The sequence below is a fragment of the Chiloscyllium plagiosum genome, chromosome 23, assembly GCF_004010195.1.
Source record: "Chiloscyllium plagiosum isolate BGI_BamShark_2017 chromosome 23, ASM401019v2, whole genome shotgun sequence".
Taxonomy (NCBI): Eukaryota; Metazoa; Chordata; class Chondrichthyes; order Orectolobiformes; family Hemiscylliidae; genus Chiloscyllium; species Chiloscyllium plagiosum.
Genome location: NC_057732.1, coordinates 20,156,186 through 20,175,417, shown reverse-complemented (window position 1 = coordinate 20,175,417; position 19,232 = coordinate 20,156,186). Strand labels below are relative to the sequence as shown.

The 19,232-nt window shown below is 39.1% G+C and overlaps 1 protein-coding gene across 6 annotated transcripts in view; it reads right to left on the bottom strand.

Moving 5' to 3' along the window:
• The window catches only part of slc26a4 (solute carrier family 26 member 4), a 66,240-nt gene that overhangs the window by 6,811 nt on the left and 40,197 nt on the right, over positions 1-19,232 (bottom strand). For all 6 annotated transcript variants that reach the window (XM_043713675.1, XM_043713678.1, XM_043713679.1 and 3 more), the window contains 9 exons: positions 15,223-15,318; positions 14,609-14,715; positions 14,439-14,508; positions 14,242-14,334; positions 14,045-14,140; positions 10,187-10,417; positions 8,185-8,239; positions 4,765-4,910; positions 3,462-3,545 (listed from right to left, as the gene is read on the bottom strand). In XM_043713675.1, the coding sequence (XP_043569610.1) occupies positions 3,462-3,545; positions 4,765-4,910; positions 8,185-8,239; positions 10,187-10,417; positions 14,045-14,140; positions 14,242-14,334; positions 14,439-14,508; positions 14,609-14,715; positions 15,223-15,318 (978 nt within the window). The remainder of the gene's footprint in view (positions 1-3,461; positions 3,546-4,764; positions 4,911-8,184; positions 8,240-10,186; positions 10,418-14,044; positions 14,141-14,241; positions 14,335-14,438; positions 14,509-14,608; positions 14,716-15,222; positions 15,319-19,232) is intronic.

The window sequence follows — 19,232 nt, the reverse complement described above, 5'->3', positions numbered from 1 at the left end:
GGACACCGTTCGTCACCGGCTGCCATTCTGAAAAGGGACCTTTTATCCCAATTCTCTGCCTTCTGTTAGACAGCCAATCCTCAGTCCATCCCAGCAGCTCACCTCGAACACCATGGGCCCTCACCTTGCTCAACAGCCTCTCGTGTGGCACCTTATCAAAGGCCTTTTGAAAGTCTAGATAGGCCACATCCACTGGGTTTCCCTGGTCTAACCTACTTGTTACCTCTTCAAAAAATTCCAACAGGTTTGTCAGGCCTGTCCTCCCTTTACTAACTCCATGTTGACTTGTTCTAATCAGACTCTGCTCTTCCAAGAATTTAGAAACCTCATCCTTAATGATGGATTCTAGAATTTTACCAACAACCGAGGTTAAGCTGATTGGCCTATAATTTTCCATCTTTTGCCTTGATTCTTTCTTGAACAAGGGGGTTACAACAGCCATCTTCCAATCATCCGGGACCTTTCCTGACTCCAGTGACTCTTGAAAGATCTCAACCAATGCCTCTGCTATTTCCTCAGCCACCTCTCTCAGAACTCTAGGGTGTATCCCATCGGGGCCAGGAGATTTATCAATTTTAAGACTTTTTAACTTTTCTAGCACTATCTCTTTCGTAATGGCAACCATACTCAATTCAGCCCCGTGACACCCTTTAATTTTTGGGATATTACTCATGTCTTCCACTGTGAAAACTTATGCAAAGTACTTGTTAAGTTCTCCTGCTATTTCCTTATCTCCCATCACTAGGCTTCCTGCATCAGTTTGAAGTGGCCCAATGTCTACTTTTGCCTGTCGTTTGTTTCTTATGTCCTGAAAGAAACTTTTACTATTATTTCTAATATTATTGGCTAGCCTACCTTCATATTTGATGCTCTCATTTCTTATTACACTCTTTGTTATCCTCTGTTTGCTTTTGTATCCTTCCCAATCTTCTGATTTCCCACTGTTCTTAGCCACTTTATAGGATCTCTCTTTTTCTTTAATACATTTCCTGACTTCCTTTGTCAGCCAAGGTTGTCTAGTCCCTCCCCTGTTAATCTTTCTTTTCTTGGGAATGAACCTCTGTACGGTGTCCTCAATTATACCTACAAACTCCTGCCATTTTTGCTCTACCGTCTTCCCGGTTAGCCTTTGCTTCCAGTCTATTTTAGTCAGTTCCTCTCTCATGCCCTCATAATTACCTTTATTCAACTGTAACACCATTACATCCGATTTTGCCTTCTCTCTTTCAAACTGCAGACTGAACTCTATCATATTATGGTCGCTACTTCCTAAGGGTTCCTTTACTTTAAGATCTTTTATAGAGTCTGGTTCATTGCAAAGCACTAGGTCCAGAATAGCCTGCTCTCTTGTGGGCTCCATGACAAGCTGTTCCAAAAAGCCATCCTGTAAGCATTCCATGAATTCCCTTTCTTTAGATCCACTAGCAACATTATTTACCCAGTCCACCTGCATATTGAAGTCTCCCATGATCTGAACCAGAACTCTTACTCCCCTTGTTCTACGCCACCAAAGATCTCTACCGCCCTTACATTCTAACAGTTCCCTGAGTTACCTTTCAGTTTCACATGCCTGAACCCCACTTTTTTTTATTGGTAGCAAAAACAAAAATCAGATTCCTACTTCTCTTCAGTATCAAAGAGTCACATTAGACTCAAAACATTAACTCTGGAACAGGTTTTCTGAAGAATGGAAATCTCAAGGGATAAAGACTCTTATTTAAAAAGAAAGAAGAGCTCTGCAAGCCTAATGTGGCACAGAACTGTCAAGAGGAAGACAAACCACATCCTGTTCTCACAGCTGTCAGCCACCACATTCTGAAATTTGGAAAAAAAGATAGTGCTTGCCACTTTGACAGCTGCAGTTGAGGGGAAGTTCTGTTAAGAATCTCTAAGTCAAGTGTAATATTAGGGTGTCAGTGTGCCAGGTAAGTAGGGCACCAGCTGGGGAAGGGTAAAATGCCAGGAGTAGGACAGCAGATTGGTAGGAGGTAGGGTGCCAGCTAGGTGGGAATAATGTGCCAGGGATAGAATGCCAGGTAAGTAAGGGGCAGTGTGGCATGTAAGTAGGGGGCCAGGTTGGTGTAAGTCCAAGTAAAAAAAAAGGGGTGGGCACTGGGTGTAAGGTGATAAGAGAAATGATGCAGTATTCAGGCTAAGTCAGGGTGGCTGGGTGCCAGTTGCTTAAGTTCAGTGAGAGTGAGGGCAGAAAATGGGAACAACAGGTTGGGTCCAGCTGAGTTGAATTGGGTCAGGTCAGGCCAGAAGGGAGGGGTCGTGGCCAACAATGGGAATGGTCTAGTATAGTAGCAAGGCATCAGTTTGGTCAACCAAGGTCCAATCAGGGGTGTTGGCGTTGCTGGTGGTGGTGGCCTACCCGCATGTTTGAACTGGGTCCAGAGGCAGGGTTTGAGGCAAAGTCTTGGGAACTGGTAGAAGGCATGGGAGCAGTGTAATCGACATGAGTTACACTGTGTACTTAATACTCTAACCTTTTGCTGATTAACTATTTTACTTAATTTCATTAAAAACCTCCAAATTCCCCGATTTAAAACTGAGACTTTTGAAGGCTTCCACATATAGCGGGAATCTTTTGGAGTCTGCTATGATGGTGATTCTACAGGGTCCTCATGCGCAACTCCCATCCAGGGGATTAAAAACCATCTCGCAACATCCAAGCCATTATTTCTTTCTCCACAGATGCCGCAAGATGTTCTTCGTTCATTCTTTCACTTTTCCTCCCCTCATTTCCAATCTCTTTTCCTCTTCTAAATCTGTCTTAAATCTTCCTTCTGCGTCTAAAATTGTTGTCTCATACCACCTCTTTCTCACATTTAGAATTACAATGCACTATGTATGATCCAGATAACAGCATCTGGCTTATTTTTCCCAGAGCAATGGGAATTGCTCGGATTATTATTCTGCTATTTTAGTAGATCATTGCTGCTCTGCACTTCCACTTTAATTTATCCACATTTACTCTGTTTTCTTCACAGACGTAGCCAACCAAACTCCAGAGACATTGGTCTCAGTTTTGAGAATTCCAATTGAACTTGCAATCACATGTATATATGCCTGAGTATCTTGTCTTATATGTACTACACTTTAACTGATCTGTGGCCAAATTTGTCTGTAGGTCACGATATTTTAATCTATTTGTTCAATACAAGTTAGTTACAAAATAACAAATGTAGCTTATTGCATACAGACGGCTAGACTACATATTGCAAAATCATTTCCAGTATATTCTGCACAATTTGTGATCAATGCTGCACTTTATAATAAGCAACTATGTTTGCAGTTTCTCAATAAACTGATGCATTTACCTTTGCAACTTAGGTGCCAGCAAAATGAGGGATAGAAAAGGCTAATCATTCTATCAAGGGAAATTGTGCTCCAGGGAATGAAGAGGCAACTCGGTTTTAGGCTACTATTAATAAGATATTTTAAATCCAAGCATTTACCTGATTTTGATCTTCCAATTCTTCCACATCATCTTCCTGATCTGACAATGGAATTGGTTCTTTGGATTCCTGCATAAGTGATATCTAAATAATCAGATTAGTAAATGTTACTGTTCTGAAGCAGAAAAAGGATAGCAAGTGCAGATACCAAAGGCAGAAAGATGGTTTATTATATCTGACAGAAAATGAGATGTCTAATTTTAACACAACATTTAGTATTTTGTGTCTTTGTCCTAAAATACACTAAACATAGCCAAGATATTTTTCTGAAGCACAATGAATAGAATGTTCAGCAACTAACAAGGTCATATAGATTACAATTAATGACAGCACTCAGTGTCAGATCTGTATCTACAGTATTATTTGTTATATTTTAGGCGTGCACAGTATCGTTTAAGTATTTCTGTGACAAGACAGAATGCAAGCCTGTTTCAATTACCTCCCAGTGCCATCACTACATTCTTACAAACTGTTTCAGCCAAATGCAAGGAGTTGGGTGGGGGAGGGAATTCTTTCCATTTGCTGAGGAAGTTTGAGCTCTGGATGGGGCTCCTGGTTAAAATCATAAGTGACGCAAGTTACGAATTATAAATGGTACAAGGAAATTTCTACAAAACTGTTGGTTATTCATCCAATAATATTATTTTGTTTATTTATTTCCATGTTTGGTACACCTGAGTTGGCACACATACTGTTGAATCATAATCAGTTGTATTTTAGCCCAAAAATTTGATTTGTTGTTCATTAAATTGCCATTACATAGTACCTTTTTGTTTTTTTTAAGCTTTCATTCCTTTCCTTATAAGTGTTCCATCTGTCACTAGTCTACTATTACAGAAGGTCATAGGGAGAATCGTACAATTGTCAGTTCTAACGGACATTCTCCGTTACATTTCATTCTTTCCTCCATAATCTAAAAGTTTGCATCTGAATGTTTATGCTTTACACAATTTGGTCCAAACATAGCTAATCTAAAAAGCATAACAAGAAAAACACAAAAACACTGCAAAATTCCAGTTCAATATGCAATTTCTGTTCCTCTCACAAACCAACTCTTCATTGCTTCCATTTAAATAGATACTCACTGAATAGTAAGGGAGTGTTACTTCATGAAGTGAAAATAGTCAGCATCAACTGCTGCAACACTATAGAAGAGGATGAAGAGATTGATTTGATCTACAGGAAGTACCCAAACAGAATTTGCAAGTAAACAGTCTGTGATCCCCGACACCTTCTATGGATTTCCTACAAGATTTCCTATCAATTGGACCAGAAAACGACTAACGATGCAATTTTTTCCCACCTTCTCAAAAATAGGATCTTCTATGTCTTTATACATAGTCTGAGTATGTATGTAAACAACAGCATCATGAACTGTGAGATACAGGATGTCCTTTTTAACATGGTCATCAAAAAATCCACAACTCTCCATTTTCTTCACAACGTGGTCTGAAATTTAGAATAATTTAAAAAATATTAAAATCAGAGACTCAATTTTAATCATAATACTTTCTCAGTTGAGGAATTCTCTTATTACACAACTTACTGGTAACCGTCCAAATATTAGAAAGTTATCTACGGATTACTAATATTACAACTAGAGAGGGCTACATAAATAGAGAGTATTAACCATAAAAATTACCAGCAAATCTTGTGCGTTGATTGCTGCTCTGGAGCACAGTAATATACTTACCTGACTCAACCAATTTCAGGTAATTGTGATTGCTGTGGATGCCGAGGTCTCAACGCTGTATAATTGCTTCTATACGAGAGGGCTTATGCCTGAAACGTGATTCTCCTGTTCCTTGGATGCTGCCTGACCTGCTGCGCTTTTCCAGCAACACATTTTCAGCAATTGCTTCTATGCGTCAGGGTCCAGTTGAATGACAGACTCTATTTCTCTTTAAAATAAAAATCCTACTTTTTTTTTAAATTCTAAGGAAGCTGACAAGTGTAGTTGTTCAATTCATCTGTGGAATGTGGGTGAAGCTGGCAATGCCAGCTGTGTAGCCCATCCACAAGTACCCAGGTATTGAGAGGCTTGCTAAGACCATTTCAAAGCACGTAGCCGTGGGTCTGGAATCACATTCAGGCCAGACCAGGTAAGGGTGGCTGATTCTCTCCTATAAATAAAGTGAGATTAGGGAAACAAAGCAGGTGTTGACCACAAAATCACAACTGTTATGGTGCAGAAGGAGGCTGTCTGACAAACTGTGTCTAAGCATTTTGACTTTGTGTCAATCTCCTGTCTTTTCCTTATAAAGCTGAATGTTGTTTGATGATACCAGTCATAGTAACCAAATTTGAGATGTGTTGGTTGAATTTAAGTTCTAGTGGTACTCAGTGGATTTGGCCCCGAACCATAATCCGTTTTTTAGGTTAGAATTAGTCTGAACACTGTGACACAGGCAGTCTCACACAGGGCACCTCACACCTTCAATGCATTATCTGGGCTAACATGGCACCAATTCTTAAAGATTACTTGAGAATGTAACTTTAAAAATGTTCTGCAATTTACACATGAAAGAATTGAAACCAACATGTTCATTCTAAAAGATGAAAGACTTAACAAACAATCCAGGTCTTTTTCAATATATAATTTCAGTTACATCACATTGTAAACGTTTGCTATAAATTCTGTCTTACGATCTTATACTCCACAACCACCTGATGAAGATGCAGTGCTCAAAAAGCTAGTGCTTCCAAATAAACCTGTTGGACTATAACCTGATTTTTAACTTTGTAAACACAAAGGTGACAGCAATGATATTTCACCCCTCCAATTCTCTTACTAAGTACTCAGCTCTCTGAAGGGCAAAATCAAATGCAGACATAAGGAAACAAACCTCGGCATATTTGCTTCTCCACTTCAAAACCAAGTTAGTATGTCCCTTCCTGAAAAAAATAAGGTCAGTATCCTCCAAACCTGCAACCTCCAACTTGCTGAACAAAAGCAATGGACAGTTGGGAATATCATCATCTGCAAGTTTATCTCCAGTTCACTTGCCAGCCAGACTTGGAGAGATATTGCTGCTATTTCACGGTCAGTGGATCGAAATCCTGGAAACTCCTCCTTCCCAAACTCATGCCACATGAGATAAAGTTATCTTCTTTAACAGTATAGCTCAAGGGCTTGAAAATGTTGGCCTTGCTAGTTGCACTCTCATCCCATGAATAGAATAAAAAAAACTCCCTGCTGTTCCTGATTCTCTCAGAAATTATGCTTCCATTGGTGGTGATTGTGCTTTGCACTTAATGTATTCATGTGTTAGCCTCAATAGCTTCAACAGGCTATCCAACTATGGAGGATCTCACAGTTGTGTACAGTACAAACCTCAGTATCTACAGACACACTTTCCGGATTGGTTTTCCATATAGGGCTGGTATTCTCAATTTTCATCTTCAATTTCCAATTAGTGCTATCATGTGTTACTTTGCTTCATTGTGCATTGTCATTGTGAAATGACAACTGAAAAACAGTGCACTGTTATGTCAGGTGCCATGATCTGATTGACACATTTTGAAGCAAGTTGAACCACAGGTCTTAATTCAAGCTTGAAGGAATGACAAGTGTAATTTTAGAACTAAAGCAAAATTATCAAAGAGAATGCAACCCAACTGGTTTATTTTGCAGACAAGTTGAATCCTGAACTGCTCACTCCATTACACAAAAAGACAATTCTTGACTGTGAGCTGGTTTTACTCTGATGTCTGGGGTGAGGGGATGGAAGGGAGGAGAGAGAGAGAGACAGAGACAGAGACACACATAGACAGAGACACACATAGAAACTGACAGAGACACAGTGACTGACAGAGAGAGACAGAGAAAGAGACAGCGAAAGAGAAAGAGAGACAGAGATACAGACTGAGAGAGAGAGAGAGAGAGAGAGAGACAGACAGTGAGAGAGAGACAGAGAGACAGACAGAAACAGAGACACTTTAATCACTTAAAGCCACTTCCATTGAAGCATCTTTAGGCATATCCTTGAACATCCTGAAGTCTCTACTGACTCTGCTAACCAACCAAAATTGTGAGATAACTCATTCAGAAGGCACTACAATACATGAGAGCAATCCTGTGCAGAGATGTTAAGGTGGTAGAAGAGCAAACACCTCCAAACAACTCGCTGAACAGACAGGCCATTCAAGCAACACCAACTCCACATGTGGCAAAGTCTACCATTTGTGCACTGGTTCAATCAGGCACGTCAGACCCTGCAAGCTGGAGCAAGAACAGGTTATCCTTGAACCAGAGGGTCTGCCTGAATAGATATCCAATTTATACAGCATTTCTTTTATTTTTAGTCATTTGTCATTTTGCACATTATTTCAGCTAGGAATACACATTTACTGTATTGCAATTTGCACACTAATATCTGAAGGGATATGCCCATTTTAACAGATTCCCATTGGAATCTCTCATTCTCATGTTGTTTAACTTAAGTCATATTTTTCAGGAAGGGAGCTACAACTTTAAGTGAGGACTGAGATCACTCATTGCATTTAGAACACAGACTGAAATCTATCAGTTTCAGGCTTCAGATCAGCATAATCTTTTTTCTTTTTAATTACTGGTTTAGAAAGAATAAAAGAAGCCTGATTTGAAGAGGAGATAATAGTTCATTAATTTTGTTTTAAATACAAACTTTATTCCAAATGATTTTTCATGTTAATATTTTAAAAATTAAGAGTCAATGAAAATGGAATAATGAAAACTAATTACCGTCATAGGCTGTTATGTACACTTTGACACCAATTCGTTCAAATTGTCTGACAACCTGAAAAACAAATCAGCAACATGTCAGCAGGAGTCAGTCAATCTGTACACCACCTACATTTTAAATATTGCTCAGGTAAAAACCATGCATTCAACACAGGAATACATTTGTATGAAATTGGTGAGTTTATAGCTTGGTTTCTCAATACAAGTACACAAAAGCAATTAACAGTAATCAACATTTATACATTGACGAGAAATAATTCGAGGAAACTACACTTAACCTGGTTATATTAATCTAGGAAAAATGCCAAATAGTTAAAATGGAGTCAAAAATTGCAAGAAAGAACAAACCAGTGAGCCTGTAAAATTCTCTGATACAGAAAGCAGTTGAGGTCAAGATACTGAATATTCTCAAGGAGTTACATGTAGCTTTTAGAGCTAAAGGGATCAAAGGGTAAGGGGAGAAAGAAGTATTGAATTGAATGATCAGCCATAATGACATTGAATGGGACAGCAGATACATAAAGGATCAAATGGCCTATTTCTATTTCCATGTTATACAGATTAAACAAGTGGATAATCATAGTAGACGTAACTTAACATAAAGATTAATTGGGTGCAAAAGTGTGGGAAATGAGAATATACAGGGAATCTTTGTTTAAATCTCCCCTTTTAAAGTTTTCTGTTTCAAAGTGGTTTCCTGTTGTTTTGTGTCTTCTCTCTTCCTTTAGCTCTCATTTCCCATTTTAACATCTCTTACTTCCTGGCATAATTTCGGGCCATCGTGCCTCCTGTGGTACATCATCAGCACAGCTCACTGATCGAATTGGTGGAGTTGGTAAATTTGTGACTGCACTCTTCAGTCGAAGATGAATTTTTTCTTCCATAAGAGACAGTTTTCATCAAGTATTGAAGTAAACTTCTTTTTTTTAAAAACAATCTTTGCATTTTAAATTCCTTTGGTGTTTGCACCGGTACTACTAGTAGAGGAATCTCTATGGACATAGTTTCTGCTGTACTGTGCTCCACAGTATTTTACCTGTATAGGTACAATAATTGTGAAACATATTCTGTACCTATACTGTGACTTTAAGCTTTCTTCATTTTGATTTGCAATTTATTTCAGCTAAGAAAGCATCATTGTATAAATGTATGGCACTAAGCTACGGCATCAGTTAGCTGGATGGCTGGTTTGAAAAGGAGAGCGAAGTCAACACCATGGATTCGATTCCAGCTCAAGTTACCATGAATGACCCTCTTTCTCAACCCTCGCCCTCAAAAATAGAAAAAGCATCAAATTGAGTGCAGGAAGAGGATTAATAAGAAATATTCCAGCCTCCTGCTGCGAACAATATAAGAACAGTCTCAATTAGCCAGATATCTTATTCATGGTCTTAAGATTCAAAAATACTTTCAAAAATCCAAAAGAACATCCAAAGATAACGATTACCATTGTTACAATTGTAGTTGTGCCCAGCTTCAGAAGTAGAAGGTACAAGATAAAAATCAATGTTAAGGTATGCTCAAAAGGGATGCAAGTCATTGAATTGAGGCTTAGCCCTGTAGCCCAATTCTAACCCACAATTCTTTCTAAATGACTCACCAATGTGAACACTGGATCTCTGAATAAACATCCAAATGGCTTCACCCTTCCAGGTGAGCATCACTTACACAGTATATATTGAAAAATTATTCCTTAAATACCTTTCATTAAAAACTCCCATATTTGAAGGAGATCAGGAGGGCAATCAATAAATCTACTAGAAAATGCAGCGATACATCAATAATGTAATTCACCTGCTGTTTCTAAAACCATAATAGGACACCATAGTTTAAAAAAAGTCAAACACAGAATCTGAACCAAAACTAAAACACATTGGAAATATGTGTATCTGAGGGAGAAAAGTTTAAATATTTTGGGAAGCACTTTTTAAGTTACTGGATGCTATGAAAAACCAAGCATTTTCAGTTTTCACTTCTGTATCAATAACAAATATTTACTCACCATTTTCATGATTCTGACTCCCACAAGATCAATAAATGAAACTGCACTAAAATCAAAAATAAGGCTATGAATGGTAACTTTGGGAACCAGGATTTTGATAGGGAGATCTGAATTCCAGTCAACTTTAATTTCCACTTCTTTTGAAGGGACATCCTGTTGTAATTCTTCCTGATATTCCTCATCATCTTCAAATGCTTCATTAGAAACACTTCCATCAGTTACAACACCATCCTAAAGAAAGATAAGCAAATTTTAAAACACTTCTGGACAACCAATTAAATTCATTAAGTTATAAAAAGTGGAAAAAAAATCAATTTTAAACTGCTAGATCAACAACATGGGCACATTTTTATTCAGCCATAACTCTCATTCCTCACTTGTGTACAGACTATCTAACACAGATGCTCATGATCACAAACAAAGCAAAAACAAAATGCAGAAGATCTTGTTCAACGTGAAGACGTTCATCATTTGTGGAGTTAAGTAGGTTTCTGGTGGGTGTGATTATTGATCAGCATTGGGAAGATTCTGGTGCAAATAGGACAAGAAACAATTTTCAACAAATTTCCTCTGCTGCATTTTATCTACATTTTTTGTCACATACTTGGTTTCAAAGGCACTAACACAGTTTTTAAAAAGAACAAAAGAAAAAAACTGGAAAGTCTCAGGATGTCACACAGAATTTGTGAAGAGAAAGAGGGTTGACATTTCAAGTCGATGACATGTCATCAAAATGGAAGGTTATCAACGTGAAATTTGACTGTTTGCCTGACATGCTGGCCTTTTCTAGCTATTTTCATTCTTACTTCAGATTTCCAGTATCTGCAGGATTTTTCATTGCATTTTTCTTTATTTGGTTGTGCTAACGCAAAGTTCCTGAGTGAGCTACTCCCAGAGCTCAAAAGGTGATGTCAAAACTCCTGGGTGAAGCCTTTAGATTATCCTTTTAGGTTTAGTTTGTTTCCATAGTGATCCAAACTCACTATCAAATATTCACTTTAGTGATTGAGTGAGAGACATTCTGGCTGCAAGACCAGCTGAGTATGTGACTGTCTCAATATGGTGCAGATGCTGGGCATGCCGGCTCGGGTGAGCATCTGTGTCTTGCCTTCTGGTCTTCTGAAGACAGCTTAAGTGAAAGTGGTTAAGCTTCTTTATAGGACATTGGTGCACAGCCCAAGTTTTGCATGTGTAGAGCAGGGTGAGCAAAACTATAAATTTTCAGTGAGGTTAGGCATTGCTACTCCTCATCCTTTTCAGACTGAATCAAAATCTGTCTATCACTTGCTCTGATAGTTCTTGCATATATCATATTGTCAATATGGGTAGGACAAGAACTGGTGAATGAAAAGCACAGTTAGCAATGAGTTTGACAAGGCCATTAAAAAGGAGGCCAGCAAGGACTATTATGTGCAAACTAGTATCTGCCTATTCTGGGAAAGAGGAAGCTGAAACAAGTGGAAAGGCCAGTATTTGTAGAGTGGAGGGGACATGTTGTACATAAAGCAGGTGGTCAGTATGTTGCCATGTAGAGATCAACAAGCAAAGAAGAACTTTTCAGGCTATTTTCTGGGTCTGTGGATTGAAAGAAGCAAAAATGGCCCTTAGCAGAGTGTTATGCTCCTAGATTAGATTACCTACAGTGTGGAAACAGGCTCTTTGGCCCAACACGTCCACACCGGCCCTCTAAAGAGTAACCCAGACCCCTTTCCCTCTAACTAATGTACCTAACACTATGGGCAATTTAGCATGGCCAATTCACCTAACCTGCACATCTTCGGACTGTGGGAGGAAACCAGAGTACCCGGAGGAAACCCACGCAGACATGGGGAGAATGTGCAAACACCACACAGGCAAGGCTGGAATCGAACCTGGGTCCCTAGTGCTGTGAGGCAGCAGTGCTAACCACTGAGCATGTGGAAGTTTAGGGAGAGTTTACGTGTTACTGAGGATTACATCTGCAATAAATGCCATTGGTTGTGAATGCTATCAGACTGAATGGATTGGTTGGAGAGACAGTTAATGGCAATGAGGAATATACAAGAGCAAAGGGGTGTGATGGATGGCAGTAATAGGAAGGGATAAAAGTCAAAGATACAGTCACATAGATGGGTTAACTCTGGGAAAGTAGAGATGGATAGGACTGGCAGCTTAATGTTCCAGGATACAAATGCTTCAGGAAGGAAAGAAAGGGAGGCAAGAGAGGAGAGAAGTGGCATCTTTGATAAGAGATAGCATTACAGCTGAGGGAGGATATTCCTGGAAATACATCCAGGGAAGATATTTGGGTGAAATGAGAAATAAGAAAGGGATGATCACTTTATTGGGATTATATTATAGACCCTCTCAGAGTCAGAGGGAAATTGAGAAACAAATTTGTTCGGAGATCTCAGCTATCTGTAAGAATAATAGGGTGGTTATGATAGGGGACTTTAACTTTCCAAACATAGACTCGGACTGCCATAGTGTCAAGGGTTTAGATGGAGAGGGATTTGTTAAGTGTGTACAAGAAAATTTTCTGATTCGGTATATGGATGTGTATCTACGAGAGAAGGTGCAAAACTTGACCTACTCTTGGGAAATAAGGTAAGGCAGGTGACTGAGGTGTCAGTGTAGGAACACTTTGGGGTCAGCGACCATAATTCTATCAGTTTTAAAATAGTGATGGAAAAGAATAGACCAGAGCTCAAGAGAAAATGCTGGAAAATCTCAGCAGGTCTGGCAGCATCTGTAAGGAGAGAAAAGAGCTGATGTTGAGTCTTAATTGACCCTTTTCAAAGATAAAAAATGGGGAGAAATAGGGAGGTATTTATACGAGGCTGAGAGAAGGTGAGTCATGGCTCCAGAAGCAAAGGTAGCAATAAAGAGGTGATAATGACAGTGCATAGAGAGATTACAGGGAGATTAGGAGCTGTGAATGACCAAGGTTGAAGCCTATGTGACAAAATATGTGGGTGATGGGGGGGTGAGGGGTGAAGTAGAGGCAAAATGGAAAAACAGGGGAGAAGGGGAGCAAAGGAGTCTATGTTTGAAAAGTTAAAGTCCCCTATTTATTTTATTTCTTTTTTTTCCACTGTTCTGGACCTCTTATTTCTTGATTGTCTCTCTTTCTCTCGCTCCCCACTCTCTCATCACCTTTTTCTCTCCTCTTCTCCCTTTGCTGCCCTTCTCCCCTGTTTTCCATTTTGCCTCTGCTTCACCCATCCCCCACATACTTTGTCAAACAGCACTGCCTTCAGCCTTGGTCATTCCCAGCTCCTAATCTCCCAATAATCTCTCTATGCACTGTCATTATCACCTCTTTATTGCTACCTTTGCTTCTGGAGCCATGACTCACCTTCTCTCAGCCTCATATAAATACCTCCCTATTTCTCCCCTTTCTTTTATCTAGAATTGAAAGAGAACTTTGTAATAAATAGCCAGACATGTGTAATTACATGTTAATGAAGTCAAGCTAGACATACATTGGTGCCATTGACAGGCAAATCAGAATGGCTTTGGCTCTTGTAATATTGAGCACGACAAAACTTTGACTTACTCAGAAAGTCTAGCATATATTGTCAATTAAGAATTTAACACTAGGTGACAGTAACATATATTGAAATAGTGATCAGAAAGATGAGAAGCTATTGGTGGCAAAGTAATGCCTACATTATTGCAATGAAATATAAAATCAAAATGACAGTAATCTCGCAGGAATCATTTCCAGAGGAGAGGCAATAAAGAGAGATGGCATGGCCAACAATGTCACTGAAAGCGGGAGATGGAAAGCAATATTTAAAGTTACACTGAACACGAGCTTTAGCTAACTGAACTGTTTCGTAGCTACATAATTACAGCACTTAGAGTGTGACTTACCTTTGTCGTTTTTAACTGACCCTTCTTTATAAGTTTCTGAATCTTCTTCAATGCTTTGGTGCGTTTATTAAACACTCGAACTGGATTAAATCCAACCTGAAACAATTGCATTCATTGAATCTCCTTTTTTTTAAAAAATAAACGTTGATCCTTCAATCTAGTAGCTATTGTACATGCAGAATTGTGGATTTACTCACAGCAGAAATCACTTTCTCCTTAAAAAAATCAACACTTCCAAAATATAAAGGAGATGAAAATTTGAAGATCTTCACTCCTGGTGGTTCAACAAGCTATGGAATATGCAGAAAATATATATATATATTTCATTAGTGTTTGTAAAGTTTGCATTAGATTTTGGAACATCTTCTTAAAAACAAATTTAAAGTGTTCTTACATTTTTATATTTCTTTAAGTTCTTGTAAATGTCAGTGCTTGGTACATTTCCTAAAGCAGTACTAACAGGGCTAGAAAATGAACATCATATTAAATAGATGAAGATTACACACAGAAAAATTATAAACTAAGTAGTGCATCATTCTAATAAAATGCTACACAAATACTTACAACTGAGTTCGAAGTACAACAGTTAGAAGCTCAAAGCACACACCAACTAAAAGCCCCAAATCTAGTCCGAGAAGGATAGATGCAATCCATGTCACAACCCAGATCAGCTACAGAAAAGCAAAAGAATGAGTTGAAGAACATCCTTTTCTTGAAGTACAGGCTTGGTTTTTGAAACTTTATTTGACAACAGTACACCATAAATCTTGCAGTCATTTTAGAATTACAGTAACGTTCAACATAAATAATACACAAGATCCATTCTACTGCACAACACTTCCATGAAATATACTGCACTGAATAACATTTCAAAATATTATTGCAAATTTACTAGTTTTTATTGCTTGGATGCAATCTGCACAAGTAAAATACCACATGCAAATCACTATTCACATAAAACTTCATTGAAATAAATGGGACAAATCAAAGAAAATAGAATGTTCCTTACACGTGATATCCTGGCAAGGAGAATCTCTACAAAGGTCTTCTCCAGTTAAAAGATAAGTAAAATACATCTGACATATCAGAACCGTTACATTTTTAAAATGAATATGACGCTCGTGTGTTTTTTAAACAAGCTGTATATTTTACAAGTTGTATATTCATTAAACACTTACACAATCAACTTTGTTTTGTCTCCACAACACTGGAACATCAAAGGTTTGCCAGAACATTCCTTTCAGATTGGCAATGACAATTGCTCCCAAAACAGCCTGAGGAATTAGTTGAAAAGAATGCATTAAAGGTATTCTGCTTGAGCATTTCATAACACTAAGCTATCCAGCTGAACCATGATAATTGTCTTTATTTAGACGCACCATTCCTGTATGGTGATGTACTGCACCATAACAATGGAAATAAATAATTATCAATATGAAAATCCAATCCATTCTTTTGTGTTAATTAATTCTCACCAATCCAGTTACAAATATAATGCTGATTTCAGTGATCCTGCCTAAACTGGTGGTAGAATTGAGAGACCAGCACGAGGGGCTGGCTGACTTCAGATTCTGCAAGGTGAGTTCAAGAGTTTAGTTCAAGCTGGATGGACAGCAAAGTGGATTGGAGACCATAATCGGATCAGCCATGAACCTACTGAATGCGAAAGCAGGCTCTTTGAGTCCACTCTTATGTTTGCCATTTAATTTGACTAAATCCCAGGTGTACTCACTAATAAAGTCAAAAGACACTGTGATTTGCAGGGGGCAGGTTTTCTCAGGAGAAACTTCATACAAACAAGGATAAACAAGCCACTGTGCACTTGGGGCCTGCTCCACCATTCAATAAGATCCTGGCTGATTAGATTTTAACCTCAACTCTATATTCCTACATACCCCTGATAATCTTTCATTCCCCTGGTAATAAACAATATATCAACTGCTGCCTTGTAAAGAAAAGCATCTGCTACTTTTTGAGGAAGGGAATTCTAAAGACACTCAATCCTCAGATCTTCTTGCATCGATCTTAAATGGGTGACCCCTTATGTTTAAACAATGACCCTTCACTCTAGATTCGCCCACAAAAGGGAACATCTTTTCCACTGGTCAAGTCCCCTCAGGACCTCATGTCTCAATGAAGTCAGCTCTGATTCTACTAAACTCCAAAAGAGACAGGCCTAGTTGGTCTCACCTTTCCTCATTAGGCAATCTACCCATTCCTGGAGTTCATTTTTAAGAATCCATTTTCAACGCAAAAAAAACACTATTGTAAAGTTGGTTCTTAGCAGCAGCCATTACATATCACCAGATAAGTACTGAGCATTTCACTTGTGGAGATTGGTATGAGGTTAGGGAGTTGAGAAGATTTGTAGCTCAGGTTGAGGTTTTGGATGTAGGTTTGCTTGCTGAGGAAACCTCTACAGGAAACCAACACATACGGACCAAATATTGAACTACAGAAGCAATCATCCCAAATGAAGCTGCATCAGAACATTATTCCAATGAGCCAATGCACACTGCGGCACGAACTACGCAGAGCAGAGAAAAATCACCTATACCGCGTATTCAAAAAGAATTGTGTACCCAATGAACACAGTCCGCCGATTTCTCAGCAACAAACCCAGACAAGCAGACAAAACACGTCCAGAAACCTTAGCCACTCTCCCCTATATCAAAGACATCTTGGAAATGACTGCCAGACTACTCAGGCCCCTTGGCATCATGGTTGCCCACAAACCCACCAACACACTAAAACAGCAGCTAATGAACTTGAAAGACCCTATACAGACGAGCAAAACTAATGTTATTTACAAAATACCGTACAAGAACTGTAACAAACACTACATTGGACAAACAGACAGAAAACTAGCTACCAGGATACATGAACATCAACTAGCCACAAAAAGACATGACCCTCTCTCACTAGTATCGTCACATACGGATGAGGAAGGACACCACTTCGACTGTGACAACACATCCATCATAGGACACACCAAACAAAGACATACACGAGAATTCCTAGAAGCATGGCATTTCAACAGGAACTCTATCAACAAACACATCGAGTTAGACCACACCTACCACGCCCTGAGAAAAGGAACAGGAAGTGATTTCACCACAGGAAATAACATCACCAACCCAAAGAAACCCAAACATATAAATAGAACGCAGGAATTTTCAGCATTGCTTCGCCTGAGGCCCACTGAAGATGTTACCTACTAGGGTAATGAAATGTCTGGAAATAAACCTTACAGCTCATTAGTGTGAGGTGGTTGAGGGAATTACCTCATGAAGGATACAGCACAGGGGAAGAGGGAAGAGCAACAAATGGAACTCACAGCAAAGAAGTCCTGGAATTCTGCCCCATCTTTCCTAGCTCTCTCACCACCACACACATCCATGGAGGGTCAGGATTTTATATTTGACACGAACCATCAATGGAAGAGATGAGAAAGTGAGGACTGCAGATACTGGAGACTCAGAGTCAAAAAGTGTGGTGCTGGAAAAGCATAGCACGTCAGGTAGCATCAGAGGAGCAGGAGAATTGTCGTTTCAGGCATAAGCCCGGATCATCAGGATCCCGAAACATCAATTCTCCTGCTCGTCGGTTGCTGCTTGATCGATGGAAGAGAGTCAGTGCAAGACCAAAGGCATTTTGTTCAATCCGATGTCCTTTCAGAATATTCTCGATGGTGTGTGTTGTAGAATCTGCGAGTGTACAATTCGATAAAGAATGTAGAAAGTTACATTCTTCTATGGAAAAGAGAGCAAATTTCCCAGCCTCGGAGATTTTATCAGAAGTCAGAGATCTAAAGCTGTGGTTGCAAATGATAAGGGGCGAGACTTCAATGGACAGAGCTTTCCATTCCATACTGGAGTCTAACTCATCAGGTTGTGAGAAATGCCATAGCAACTCCACATCTTTCAATGTGAATGTTTTTTTTCCCTGCTCATTCTGAAGGATTCGTGCTAGCCAGATCATAGCAAAAGATATATGGACTGAAAAATATTGAGTGAGTGCAGTGCCAAACCCTGCCCACCCCATTTCATAAAGGCAGAGAACTGGATGAGAAATATAGGGCCTGAGTCATAGAAGATCACCACCTCATTTTACTCACTAAGACATCACCAAGAAAAAGATGCTCTTACATAACAATTACTAATGCAAAATATTAAGAAAACACAAAGCAGGGAACAAACATTCTTGTACTTTCTTTCACTGTAATATCAAGTATTTGAGAAGGACATATTCAGTTTCAGATCATATAGGGTAGTTTGTAATACAAAGCATGTTGCTAGGCAATCAAATGATACTCAATGTTAGGAGCATACATGCAGGAATGCAGGAGAAATTTTAGGTTAATTGTCGAGCTTTCCCGATTACAAAACACATTCAACCATTTCTTTCTTCTGCTTGTCTGTTGCTACTGCTCAATTCTATCCCTCTTGATTATATCTCGCTGATGACATTTCTGAAACAAGCAGTAATTGTGTAATGATTTTGGACATGTTGGCTAGTTACAGCTCATGAATGTCCAATTTGTCCAAGTAGTGGAATAACTGCTTAAGCATCCTGTTCAACTCACAAGCCTTTGGTCTGTTCCAGTTTGTCAAGAGGGTATTTAATGAGGGCTGTCTCCTTGTCCCCCAGACACCACTTGTTGAATCTGCCTGCTCCAATGGTGCTCTAGTCCATCACACCAAAGTGTAGGCAAGTCCCAGTTGTTAGATATTCACTGTCATGATTCAGATCTTGTGGTCAAAGATCATCTGGCAGTAACAGAATTGAACACTTTCCTCTCCACTTACGCAATAGAGTTGTGTGTGTGTAATGATGTCAGGGTCATTGCTATCCGATAATACAGAAACAAGAGTAAACCATTCAGCCCTTAACTGTTTTTCACCATTCAGCAACAAAATGACTGACCTGCATCTTAACTACATTTGTCTGTCATGGTTCCATAATCCTTGACTAAACAAATACATCTAGCAAACTCTCAGTTTGGAACATGCAAAACTAACACCTCAATTTGATCATCAGTTAAGTCTTCTATGTTAGAGGGAATACACATCTAGTCTATGCAACCTGTTCCTCATAATTCAGTTCTTGGGTATATTTGCCACACCCCTTCCATGGCTAACGTATCCTTGAAGTGCAATATCCAGAATGTAGTCCAAGCAGAGCTCGG